Raw genomic sequence first — 14,526 nt, 5'->3', positions numbered from 1 at the left:
CTAATAAACACAGTATTTGACATTATTGTTGCTGTTTTACCATTTGACCTTGAACACTGGAGTGTAAAAAGTGAAAAAACATGGCAATTCAATGATTTTGCACATGTAGTTTCTACTATTTATTATGTTAATGTTGTGATCATACTGTGACTAATAAATACTGATTTAAAACCATTTTGAGTCATGCCAGTGTCATGGCTAATGCAAATACTGCAGTCTACAAATACATCCTACCCACCTCCCCTTGGGCAAGTGTGAACTTTAGGCAGACATTTAAGGCGTAACTTATTAAATACAGGCAGATATACTTTATCCTCCTAAGACCCAAACTCTTGCATGGTGTGCATTTTTAATTTCTCTTTGCTATTTGGGCTGATTGGGACCTGATGAGTGTAAAAACAAAGAATTATCTCTGTACATGATGTAGTTTTTGAGAAAATGATGTTCACATGGACACCAGGTCCTCGGAAGTTAAGTTGCCTTTCAGTTGATGATGATCAGAAGTTTTGAAAGGATGCTGTCAGTAGGATCAGCAAATCTACTGTACCAAATATTCAGTGTAATAAGGTCTAAGCTAGAACATTTTATCCTCTCTGTCTCTCTGTGCATGCATGGTTTGGTCCTTATAATGTGGTCCAGCTGCCTTGACCTTTAAAAGGACAAGTTAATATGAGCCAGGTCTAAGGTCAGCCTGTAGCCCTGCTAGAATAAATGAACCTGGATAGGCCACGGGTCTCTGCAGAGATTTTATTTTGCTCCTGTCTAACATGCCATCTCTGTCTTGAAGAATTAGCACCACTAGCACTTTGGTGTTGTTGCAGATGCATTCAGCACATGTGTCTGGCTGTGTGATCCACTGTCTAAAATGCCAGCCGGGGCTGCGGGGCTGAATATTGTGATGGCGACAATGATTTTTGACAGGGAAGCTCTGACAGGCCCGACAATGAACAGCCTGCCGCATAGAGCAGAGGGGCGGGGTGGAAATCTTTAGCAGCTGGGCAGTGTGGGGTCACATCGCCACTGCTGACGGAAACAGCCAGTTAGGAGCATGCAGACACGACATGTGACGTGAAGCGAGAGAAGCCGAAACTGGAAATCTGCTGTGTTTGATTGTTCAAAAAGGTTAAACGGCTCTAATGGCTGTGTATTTATGTAACGAGACAAAGAGAAATAGTCTCCTGTGCTTGTTGTCCTTGTTCTTTGTGATTATTGTGAGAGGTTTTTATGGATAAATATCACTCTCTTGACAGCTACTACATCATTGTAACCTTTTCCATTGTTATTGCTAAATGAAAGTACAGTTCAATCAAAGAGAAGTTCAGAAGTTTTAACAGCTAGTGCTGTTCCCCTCATGTTTTCAGGAGGGGTGACTGTTCACAGCTTCAAACTCAGAGACGGTGCTGTACAGTAATGAAGCTGCCGCGTCTTCTCTGGAGGAAGATTTTGCTTTGTGCAACCCCATTGCCTCATACGTCTTTTAAAATGTCAACTGAAGACGTATCTCCATCTTGACATTTTCAACAAATGCTTCTCATAATGATGCAGTTATACTGGGTCACGCAGAGGAAACTGTGACTTCCAATCAAGTGGTTCTCTGGGTGCCATTACAGTGACTCACTGATCTTTCATGTGGTGTGCAACAATTACACAATAAATTACCAGAGCTAATTTAGTGTAAACTCCGCGGTGAGTTGGAGCCCTGCGAACGATGCAGACGAGTTCTTAGAGGCGAGCCGTGAGCTGCACCTACAGTGGAGAGATTACCTTTGCTGAAACACGTCCCAGCAGAGCATGGGGTTACAGTGATAGCGTTATGAATATGGATGAGCCCTACTGTGGGCTAAGTGGAGAAGTGGCTTAGTATTCTCACACCCACCGACTTATGGTACATAGAGGTTGGATGGCACAGTGGAAATGACATAATACCAGCTTTAATGTTTTATTTAGCTCATCTCCTGTTGACTACTGTGGGCCATTAAAGCACACAGCTCTGATTTCCTCTCGCTCCTGTCGCTTTCTCTTCTCTCTCACTCTCTTGCATTTGTTTTTCTTATGCATTTACTGCAATGTTCTTTGGAAGTAACGAGTTTGGCTTCCACGCAAAGAAATTATATGAAAGATGATAAACATTTTGCTGCATTGTGGAGATATCTCGCAGCTCAGTCTAACTGTGCTCGTGTTGGAAGTCGGTGGGTTATTATGCTCATTTATTTCAACAGGATTTTAAGAAAGGCATGAGTGTGTTTTTGTGTTGGTGCTCTTAGCACAGCCCGAACTTTCCACCTCTCTCTTTACACATCGAGCAGGTACAGCAATGTTACTATGGGAACTTTGCTGAGAGAACTGAGCTTTGAAGCTAATTGCTTGATCAGAACAGATAGTCTGTTTTCAACTTTTTAAAAAAATCTTCCACTGTTTTCATCTGCTTTTGTAATTCAGTACAAATCCACAGCACACGCAGTTCAGCTCACACCTCCATGCTTCTCGCGTTTCATGCGCTTTGTGCTGTTCTGTTTGAATTAATGACGAGTTGTCACCTTTGAGAGAAGTCTGTATAATGTGTGTGAGTATAAGGCACTCACACAGCTCCTGCTAAGTCTATATATGAGGTGTGAACCTGTTTTGAGGTTTGTGAAGGTGGTTAGGAGTGCCATAAAGAAATAACAGTTATATTTGGTGTGCTGTATGTTACAGCATGAATAAAGCATGCAAATTGTTACTTAAATTCAGAAAATGTCTTTGTGTGGTCATTTGGAAACCACTGACCACTGACAAGTCAAATGTGCCACTCAGACTCACATTCACTCTTACCTTTGATACAATCTTTGATAAAATAAGAATAATTAAAGGTTTCCCCCGAGACATTTGTTGTCTCTACTTCTAATTTGCAAAAATTGAGATCAATGAAGCTACTAGATGAAGCTTTAAACCGTCGCCTCAATCATTGATACTGGTAGATGTCCCTTTCTGTGTGAAGTGCTTGTTTTCTGTGAGGCTCAATATTGAATTTCTTCAAAGCGTAATCATTTCTTCAGCTGTGCACCTCTGCTTTCATACGCTGTGGGAAACCATGTAATTCCTAAATGTAGTAATTTAAGGCACTCTCAACAAGCATCAGTAAAAATAATAAAAAACAATTTATCATTATCAGATTTTTGTCAATTATCAATGGCTATTGAGCTCAAAAATATGGTTCTAATATTTGGTACATTCAGATTTGAATGATCTATTGTGTTGTGTGAGTGATGAAGACATTAAAATTAAGAGGTGATTAATAAGATCACATATTTTTGTGTGGGTGATGGTGAAGATTGTGCTAACAAATGGCTGCTGCCAGTAAAAGCAAATTTCACACATCCACATGGCGGTAACAACAAACAGAAAAAGAACACAGGTCTGGATTTTGCAAGAGTAAAATAGATGTAGTTGTTGTCTTCATTGTAGTCATCATCAGGTTGTACAAATGTGCTCACAGTACACAGCCACAGCGAGTCTCCCACTGCCTGTGCAGTTGACAGCTTCGCATACACAGACGCCCACCCGCAAGCATCGTATCACAAAATTCCTACCCATAGATACATCTCTGTCATATATTATGTAACATCTGTTAAAATATGTGACTCATGGCACAGTCATCCTCTGCACACACTGTGATGTCGGTACACACCGACACCGCTTCTGTTGTGAATGCACCAGTGCTGGAGAGAAGGGAGTCAGTGTGAATAGTCATCAAAACAGTCATGACGCACAACAAAAATGCTAAATGACTTGTTGTTTTTGTGTTTTTCTTATGGCGTTGCTGACAGCAGAGTGATTGGTCATTTTAGACGTCGTGTTAAAAATCCAAAAGTTTGTCGTCCTGCGTCGTCGTTTCGGCTGTTTCATGAATCCACTGAACACAGCTGTTATCAAAATCCCTCCAGGTGAGCCTGATCGCTCGCTGTCTTCCATATGCTGGGTTTTGGTCCATCATCACTGACTCCTTGGCTCGAGATGACGTTATTTTCACAGATGGTTATCTGTTCAAAAGCAAGACTCACCAAAAGACGGCTTGTTCTCTTTTCGGTGCCAGCATTTTGCATTTTTCACTGATATCCAACAAATTTCCCTCACCATCCTGCAGCTCAGTGCTGATAAACACTATAAATACAAAACTCTTCTTGAAACACAAACCTCACTATTTACACAAACTGCTTTTTTCTTTCTTTCTTTTTTTTTGCTTCGTTAAACTATTTCAATACAATGTGATTGCATAAAACCATTTCTCATCCCTATGTCTGCAGAGGAAAAACAATTTCTAATCAGGCCATTCGTAGTTCACTCTCTTCACCATGAAATGAACAAAGCACAAAATATTTTTTTTAATGTGTGTACACACGGAAAAAAAGCAGAGGTCGACCCAACCAGAACTAACAGAGGATAGCTTAGCTTTGAGTGCTGTGCTTTTCAGTCCTTTGCCCGGCTTACAGAGAAATGCTGCTCAGGGCTGATTTCAGTGCCTGCACAGGAAAGTGGAGCGTGTCTTCTCTTTGCTCGTCCTATGACGCTACGAACCATTGTTGAAACTCACTTTACAGACACTTTGAAGACACTACAGATGAGGGATGTTATACAGCGGTGACTGGTCTAATTTCTAGGTATAAAAAGGTTTTTCCTTTTTTGATGAATAAATTAGAAGTTGAAAAGAATCCAGCACTAAACGGTGACCTCTTCCAGGTACAAGCATGTGCAGTAATGCATTACGAAGCTATCACTAGAAAGCAGCGCTATTGCCAAAACGCGCAAGCAATAGGTTTCAAAAAGGCAAGTGAATGCAACGTTTTACATTTTGCATGCATTGAATTACGTCCCAGTTGTATTGTACATTGGCTGCTACATGGACTGGGAAGTCTTTTTTTTTTCCTTCTGATCACAGCAACTGAAAAATAAAAATAAAATATCTACATCTCAACAGAGAAGAGAATTTCTGTCACCTCCTGACTGCACCTGACATCAGTATTCAGTGCTGTGGGAATGTTTTCAACAGTAGATGATTCACAAAGTTGCACAGACCCTCACTTCAGAGTTTAAAAGTCTTTGTGCTGCTTTTCTTTAGTGCCTTTTGAACTGTAATCATGCCACACCTCCACATTTTGATTATATGGAATATATGAAACGATGGATTTTAAAATGTCACAGCCACCATTTGGAAAGAAAAGTGACACCAATCCACCACATTGATAGACAACACAAGATTCAAACCAAAAATACTTTTTTTGAAAGGAAATTCATACAGTCTGTAATGGCTGAGGTCGTTGGATTTGAAAGTCTGGGCCTGAGTAGGTCTCAAGTGGTCTGAAAGTGAGCCATGCACGTGCCACCGTCAGCGTCGCTGTGTATGAAATGCATGTAGAAACAGACCACTGTGTTCACACATGGGTCACTGTCAGAGCACTTGGGGGACGGCTAGTTACAGAGTTATTATTACTGCTGCTCTATGACGATCATTGTAATTGTTATCACCACTCTGGGCAACTAACTGACATCAGTTCAATTTTAGGATTGTGGTTCACACAGGAGTTATATGGCAATATGCAGCCGCAAGTCTTCTGACGACGGTTGGTGTCGAGAACTCATATCAAACACTTAGGTGCTGAAGAAGTCTCAGAGATACATTTTTAGATCAAAGATAGAAATAAACACACTCACAATGACACAAATGTATACTGCAGATGCGCGCATGGATGCCGGTGACACCCATACACACACACAGACACGCTCGCTCGCGCACGCACACACACACACACGCACACACACACTGAAGTTACTCTGCACTACTTTCTCATACTCTTTGCTTTCTGACACAAGTCCTTTTTTCTGAAGTTGTTTATTCCAATGATTTCTTCTTTCCAGAGTGGCCTGTCTCCGTGGCTTACTGCTGGTGTTGCTTCAGGCTGAAAACAAAACACAGGAAAGAATTTGTTAGCCTTGTTTTGTCTCTGATAAAGGCAGATCTGACAAGACAGGGCTCTTTAACCACAGGGAACATCAAGCCCTCTGGAGGAAAGATACTCTGTTTCTGCTATACTCGGTCACAGAGAAGTAATCTCATTTACCTGATAGATGGCAAAATAAACAAAGTGCTCATTTGTAATGTATCGAGACAAATGAGGAGAGATGGAACACGGCATTGCTTTTATTCCTCTGTTGCGTGGAAAAGAATTTCCTTTTACCGGGAATGGCAGCTCTACTGTATGTGAAGCATTAACCAATAATCCTGTTTCACAATCTTCTCGTAATTGCAGCCGTCTATTATGCCTTCTATCTGGCTGTTCCCCAAATTGAAACAAAGGAGAAAGATAGGAGCGTAAACCCTCATGTTTAAGGTGCAATAATTACTGTGGATTTGGTCTTTATCTGGAGCTGCTGATTGTTTTTCATTATGACAGGCGCTGCGGCCGCATTCTGCATTTTTTTTTTTTTTGCCATGAAACAAAGCAGCTCTAGAGGCAAACACGGCAAATTTAATTAAAACAAAGAGATAAATGGGGTTGAAGCAACACCCACCTAAGTGAGAAAACATTTAGTACAATTTATTTGCCTTTAAATCCCCCATCCTGTGGGCTAGAGTCACCTGTAATCATGCAGCAGATCTTTGCAAAGTATAACTGAAATGACAAAATCACATTAGAATTCAGAGTTGGCCTCAGTTATTCGGTGTCACAACAGAAAGTAATACAACACCTCTTTTATCGCTGCTGTTTTTTTTGTGTGTGTAATTGTCCTTCTTGTCAGTTTGAGGAGCCTTTTAACTTCGTTTGACGGTGCAGTTTTGACATGTTATTGCCTCAGAGTGACCTTAGCCCTGTCTGCATTTGTGCTCAGAGAGACAGGCACAATCAAAAGTACATAAAGTGAGAATAACATGTTTGTCTCCATCCATCGCTCAAGAGCCTGAAATGAAAACACGCCCTCCAAACAGCACAACAAATTCCACCATTTTCGTCACAGCCCTTGTTAAAATGCCACTCCTCCACCGTATCCTAATTGGAGCGTTGCCTCGCACACACACACTTCCAACGCTGTGATGGAGAGCGAGGGATGCGCAGCCACCCTAGCTGTCAGCACCTATCCCGGTAATGGTTGTTAAAACAGTGGCCTCTACACCCTGTCTGCTCTGTCAGGACTCATCCAGCACTTTGGCCTCTCTGAGGAGTGGGAGGGCACGACTCCGGTTGCCTGGATTGTTCTCTGAGAGGGGACAGGTAGCGGCGAGGAGGAAGGACAGTAAGAGGAGAGGGCCAGAGTGAAAGCAGTGTAGGGCAGGAAGAGGGGTCAAAGTTAGAGGGAGAACCAGGTGAGTTCATTCTGGGGGGGCAACAGAGAGACGCATGGCAGATAGAAAGAAAGCTGCCAATCCAACTTAAGTCCAAATACGACTGAGTTATTAGTAGATTCTACCCTAAATGTGTATGACGTAATACATACATTCACATTCAAAATGCGACTGGCTCCCAATGTTTTGTTTTTCTTTGGGCCCTCTGCAGTCTACTCAGTGGTGACATTGAATAGGTTTAAACTGTAATTGGTCAGCCTGTAGTATGTTCACCTGATATCCAGTTCCAGTCAGTAGTTCTGACTCGAGACAAACCTGTTTCTGTTTTGAAGTTTTAAGAATAATTTTTCCAAAGCAACATGCCTGTTAATTGGCTCAGTAGCTTGTTAGACATTATTGTGCCCTTGGCACTGAAACAGGAACCTGCTCTTATTTAAATCTGGACAGATTTTGATGCTTAACTTCTAGTTTCTTTGACTTCTGGCTGGTAATTTCTTATTTTCTTATCTTACTGTTGCACAGACGTGTCTTTGTCTCTGCCTGCCCTATCAGTTGGCAGCCTGGTTGAACTCCATACTTTGAATGGTCGTGTACTGTTGGTGCAGAATGCAGTAAATGTTCCCATTCAGCTTAAACAAACACACTTTCACACACAAGTAAGGCTGCAGCTAACAGTTGCAGATTTTTCTCCAGAGGTTTCCATTGCTTTTGGCTCGTGACCTCTTAAAATGAAGCCATTTCTGGCGATGGCTGGAGTGTCAGTATGAATTATGTGTGATGGTGCTGCAACTAACAATTATTTTCATTTTCACTCTGTCAATTGTTTTTACAATTGTTTATTCTGTAAAATAGTGAAAAATGCCAGTCACAGTATGACGTCTTCATCTTGATTTTTTTTTAACTGACCAACAGTCCAAAACCAAATGATATTCAGTGTACGGTGATATAAAAGGGACAGAAGCAGCAAATTGTCATCTATGAGAGGCTTCTTTATAACTGACTTGTAAAGATACATCGATTATCAAAACAGTTGATTAATTTTGTGTCGATTAATTAATGGATTAATAGCAATTGAGCAATTCAACCAAAGAGACCAAAAGAGGTGAAAGCAAAATTAATAAATAAATATTCAGAGAGTAAAAAGGGAAACTCGTAAAAAAAACATAGTTTCTACTTTTAATCTCTTAACTGTCCTGAGACTGCACAGATTGTTTTGGTTGGGAGAAGCAGGTTCAGGCTATAAAATGTCAAAAAATAGTTTAAGATGCCCGAGGAAATTTCCTGGAGCCCAGTAGGACGTCCTCAGATCGCTTGTTTAGACCAACCAACAGTCAAAGAAGTTCAGTTTACAACAACAAATCTTCAAACTTTTAACAGCTTGAATTAAAAATTATAGTAGATTAAAAGAAAAGCTGTTCGAGTCGTTTGATCGTGCAGAGTCCAGATGCTCGTCCGTTATCACCGTTATCTGTCTTATTGTTTTGATGAGGCTGTTTCTATGGGAACAACATGGTACAAAGAATCATGGGACAGTTTTTACATGCCCAATATCTTCTTCTATTTTGGATTCATATTGATAACTTTGACATACATTGTTTTTCAGATAGATTTATAAAAAATACATATCCAAGAATGTACATTCAGTATATCTTCATCCTTGTTGTTTGTAGTATTTGGACACAGTCAGTGTTTGAGCATGGAGATGCGAGGGGAGGAACAGTAGGATGAGAGCAGGAAGGATGACAGAGCCAAGGAAGGTGCAATGCAGGAGAGTAGATGGTGAGGCAGGGGGTGGGGTAAAAAACAGGTCAGGGTCTGTCAGCGAAAGACAGTTGTTAATAGACTAATCCAATAATCTCTCCCATGACTACACATGTGGGTGTGAGCTATGTGAGGGTGAGAATGTGTGTGAGAGAGGACACCGAGAGTGGATGTGTGTCCAGAGGAAGTGTTTGTGAGGATGTGAAGGTCACCTTGGCAGACTGCCTGTGTGTGTGTACGCGCCAGGTAAATGCAGTCCAGCAGTAGCAGTTGCTAGAGGAGCTGTGAGTCATGATTCAAGCATGCTGCCCCCCGCCCCTGCCCCCCCTCACCGCCTTCACCTTATTAACATCACAGACAGTGATGCTCAGGGCAGGCAGGATGTGTGTGTGTAAACACAGACGGTGTGTTTGTGCGATTTTTGAGCGGAAGGTGTGAGGCAAGACAAGGACAAGTGCCTTTGGGGGAGATGAGGAGAGCCTAAGGCATGAGCTTGTGTGTGTGTGTGTGTGTGTGTGTGTGTGTGTGTGTGCGCGCGCGTGCGTGCGTGCGTGCGTGCGTGCGTGTGTGTGTGTTCAAGTGTGACAGAGGAGAGCACACCAGTGTCAGTCCTGAATTAACCTTTCCCCTTGCCTCAAGGATACACGGATACACGCACACATACTCAGACCATGACACACACACACACACACACACACACACACACACACACACACACACACACACACACACACACACACACACACATACATGCAGCAAACCTGCCCTATTAGTAGGTCGATAGCTCAACCATTTGCATTCAGAGTTACTTTACACTAAGCACTGTAATCTCTCACACACGCTGCCACCCTCTCTCTCTCTCTCTCTCTCTCTCTCTCTCTCTCTCTCTCTCTCTCTCTCTCTCTCTCTGTGCCTTTGCCTCTTGAATGTGCATTAGTTTGTTTTGCAGTTTGTGTGTATGCGGCCTCTGTGATACTGATGCTGAATAATTACCAGGGTGAGTAGGCTAAATGGATTGTCCCCGACCTCACCATCATACCCTCAGGACATGCGTTAACATCAGCATCAGCAACACACACACACTCACAGTCACTCATACACAACCACACGCTATGTACATAGACGCACATGAAAGGCGGGCCAGAGGTCAGAATTGTATAACGAAGCAGCGCCCAGAAAGCAAAGGCCATCCAATCCTTGTGAGCGATGTGAACATGAATAATATTATTCGGGTAGTTAAAGCAACGCAGCATCATTGGTCAGAGACACAACCCGGCTGACAGTTCCCATCAAGTAAACTGCACTTTACTGGTTGCTTTGTTTGCTCTTGTGGACTCTGTGGGGCTAATTAGAGCCAGTTCTTGTTATATTCTGTTTTAATGTTGTTTATTTATTTGTTTTTATATTAATACATGTATTCTTGGACAAAAACTTTTTAGGCCACATGAAAGCTATCATAGCCATGAGGACATTCTGCTACTGTGACTATGAGCTCTCTAACAGCACTGTTTCTGGTACAGCCTGCTGGGTATTGTTAACAGGGACAGACAAGAATCTATGCAACAGAGCCTGACTGATATATCAGCGTGCCGACAAGCAAATATTATTGGCTTAATGTTGGAGAGTGTATGAAAAGCAATTGCAGTTCATAAATGTTGTACAGACCCAGAGAGGTACATTTTGTAAAAATGTACTCTGTACTTCTACTTTCCAGCTGGAGCTGCTTGATTTTAATGCAGCGTCTGATGTCTGCGATGATGATGCTACTCACAGCTGGTTGTCCAGGTTTGACTTACCCTGAAATGGGACTGAGTCTTTGCCAGAGTCGATGTTGTTTGCAGCTTGCTCCACATCTATTTTCTTTCGTGCTGCAACTCAATATTATGCTGAGCCTCGTACATGTCCCTGTCTTATCTTGTTAATAGTATATGTTTACTGTACATGAAAACGGTAAAATAAGTAATATTTAATAGAAATTAATATTTTCATTCATATAAAACAAATGTTCAAGTAATGTACTTAAGTAATAGGAGGTTAAACGAAAACATGTGGTTGGTTTGTTGGTTGTTGGCTTCCATTAAAACGAAACTAATACTTCTACAAACAAACAAAACGAAAGAAGCACACAAACTTTCATGGAGTAGTAGCTGCATCCACCAGATCATCTGAATTGCACTTTTCCAGAGACAGACCAAAGATACAACCTTTGAAACTTGATTAGAAACTACCTGCTTTATGAGTGCTGGCGTACTGTCACCGCTGGGAGCTTGTCAGAGTTTTACACAGCTGTAGGGCACAGCTCCTGCCTGCTGACTTTTCAAAAGCACTTGAGTCGGAAACCAACATGGGAATTTAATGTTCATCTGTCTGGTTCGGGTCTGTCTGCTGCTCGCTTGTCTTCCTGTCTGCTGGCCAGCTCAGTGCATTGACTTAATAGCAACATACTGTAAACTGTGAAAATGTTCTGCCAAGTTTATCTAGTTGTATCTCCGCTGTTATCTTCCTGTACAGGTCCAATTACAGCAGCCAGTCTGGAGCGACTGTGTGGAGTCTGCAGCGTTTCAAATGACCTGCAGCTGGCTGTGGATGAAGCAGATGCACAATACAGATAAGGAGAGCTGGCAGATAGATGCAGCCAGCTGTTTAAAGAATAGAGAAATCTGTTGTTGTTTTATGATGACACATTCCTAATGCCAAACATAACGCGCACACACACACACACACACACACACACACACACACACACACACACACACACACACACACACACACACACACACACACACACACACACACACACACACACACACACGTAGATGCACACACTCAGTTTCCATGGATGTTTCTTCGGTGTGAGCTAATCCCCAGCCACTGTCAGCCGTGTTTTCCTCTGCTCTGGAAAGCTCCTTACACAAGCCAAAGCTCATCTGGAGTGTGAAAGAACACACACACACACATACACACACACACACACACACACACACACGCACACACCCCATAAAAATACATATACATACACACACTCACTCAAAGTTAGAGTGGAAGATCTCACGTCACTTTGGCAAAGTCGTGTCCACCCAGTAAACAACCCAGAGATATGAACGAACAATAGCCTCAATCTCAATAGCCTCTTTTCCGTAAGTACTCACACAAGTTTCGACGTTTGCACACGCACACCTACACATAGCTGCACACAAATATATAACACATTTGTGCAGCGCAACACTCTGTGATCAGACCGCTTGTTCTTAAAGGAAGTAGATGTGGGAAAAAAAAAATGTTTGTACTCATGCGATGCGGCGCAAAAATAAACCAGTGCTAATGCGCACACACACACACACACACACACACACACACACACACACACACACACACACACACACACACACACACACACACACACACACACACACACACACACTTGCAATGCCTTAGAGGTTATTTAGTCTCATATTTGTGCTGCAGCCACAGTGTGTGTGTGTGTGTGCGTGCGCGTGCGTGCGTGTGCGTGCGTGCGCGCGCGCGCGTGCGTGTCAGCAGAAAAGTGACGCGTTGCACAATGTTCTGCACAATACCAATGTGACAGGGCCATTATTTGCAATCATATCATGCCGCCATACTGTACTACTCTGTGTTGCCAAGGCCAAAATGTAATGCACATGGATGTAAGAACTGGTCAGGTTTGTGTTTGTGAGTGAGAGGGACTTAGCCTAAAGCGGTGTCTAATACACATCCATGTACCTGTATTGTGTTTCACCTGAGTGACTGGGTGAGGGCAGAGGAAGTGAAGTCGATGAGGTGGAACCTTCGGTCTTGTTCTATGTTTCCCAGAGGATCGATGCAGCAGTGCAACAGAGCTGGCAAGACTCATTTCCAGTACCAGTGTTCGCTCTCACAGACTTAACGGAATTCAGAGCGCGTTCGCAATAAGTCTGCGAGGGCTCCGGGCTGTCGCACTGTAAAATCGCTTGTGCTTTGAGGGCTCTCTCATGGACTTTTTCACACTTAATGCACAGTGTCTGTAAGTCTGCAATCCTGCAGACACTGCAGAAGGAATTGCACACAATCCTTAGTACTGTAGCATTAAAGTAGAGAAAAAAAAACTCTTCTGCTCTTAAAGTACATCCAAACAAACTTATACAAGTACATGTGAAATATGACTCATCGTTAGCCACAAGCATGCCTCAGCCCCAAATGTCAAAAAGTGCTGTTTTATTTTCAGTATAATGTATAAAAGTGTCATTGTTTTGGTTTATATTTTTAAAAAGTAAGGTGTTTATTCAGAATATAAAAAATGGGCAGAAATTAGTTTTCACAAATCAGTAATATAGAAATTTGGGTAAAAACTTTATTTTAGAATTTAAAAAATGACCATTTGCATTGCAGCACTCTGTATTTCAGCAGCTGTGCACATCAGGCTTTAATAATATGAACTACTGAACTGGAAACACCAGAACTTTTGGCTGTGTGGTTACATAAACTCTCTGTGTAAATAAGTCCACTCCAATTTGTTCTTTTTAAAAAAGTTGGCTGAAAATCATCACTTGACAATCATCCTCAGAAATTTAAGCTCTTGAGAACAGTCTGTGAGACTTCCGGGTTTAGAGTTTGGGGTGGACACTGAACTGCTTCCAGCTTGACTACTGTCTCACCATCCTGCTCCTGTCCCTTTTCAGTAAACCATTTGATCATCCATCTTTACCCACAGAGGCATGAAGAGGTCCCTTACCTTACAGTACCTAATTTTACCTCAGCTTCTCACCAAACACTCATTGTGCTACAAATGTCAGTATGTCCTGTCCTTCTGATGACATCTCTGTGAACAATCCTGAATAAATTCTGCTGCTCTGATGCCCAAGTCTGCACACCAAGCTTCCTCCACTTCATGCCACATCCTGTAATCCTGTCTTGTAAGGTGGATGAGGTACATAATTTCTCCCTTTCTATCTAACCGATCAGCACTACCCTTCTCGGTACCTCTCTGTCAGTCTGCCTCTCACCGCCGTCTGTCCGTCCATGCCCTGTCAATCCACCCTGTCCATCCACAGCTGTGAAGCCCCACAGCTGACAGCACGCTGGGTTCATCTCGATGCACACTCCAAATCTGCTCCTTATCTCTCTGGCTCCTCCTTTCAGTTCAATTTAGGGAGATTTTTGCTGCAATTTTGCTTTACTTTCTCCTCCTCTTTGCACCTCTCTGTCTCCAGTAAACCCTGTTTCTGTCTATATTGCTACATATCTCAATGTCCATCTGTCTGTCCTTATCAGTTTTATTTCAGTCTTCTGCCATCTCTCTGCCCTCTTTATTTGTTTTGCCTGTGTCTCAAACACGATTTGTCTTTCTGTCGCTCTGCATCTCTCTTCCCATCTGTCTCTCTGTGTCTGGGGTGCATACCGTCTCCCTCGTGTCTATCAGTCATGCTTACTCTCTCTCATAAAGATGACTCTTT

General features: G+C 42.3%; 1 protein-coding gene across 1 annotated transcript in view; it reads right to left on the bottom strand.

Moving 5' to 3' along the window:
• Positions 1-3,381: 3,381 nt before the first annotated feature.
• LOC139340883 (zinc finger matrin-type protein 4) overlaps positions 3,382-14,526 on the bottom strand; it is a 47,937-nt gene continuing 36,792 nt past the window's right edge. The window contains exon 7 of the mRNA XM_070976986.1: positions 3,382-5,933. Within this exon, the coding sequence (XP_070833087.1) occupies positions 5,912-5,933 (22 nt within the window). The 3' untranslated portion in view covers positions 3,382-5,911. The remainder of the gene's footprint in view (positions 5,934-14,526) is intronic.

This window comes from Chaetodon trifascialis, chromosome 13 (assembly GCF_039877785.1).
Source record: "Chaetodon trifascialis isolate fChaTrf1 chromosome 13, fChaTrf1.hap1, whole genome shotgun sequence".
NCBI lineage: Eukaryota > Metazoa > Chordata > Actinopteri > Chaetodontiformes > Chaetodontidae > Chaetodon > Chaetodon trifascialis.
This window is presented reverse-complemented; position numbering and strand designations above follow the sequence as displayed.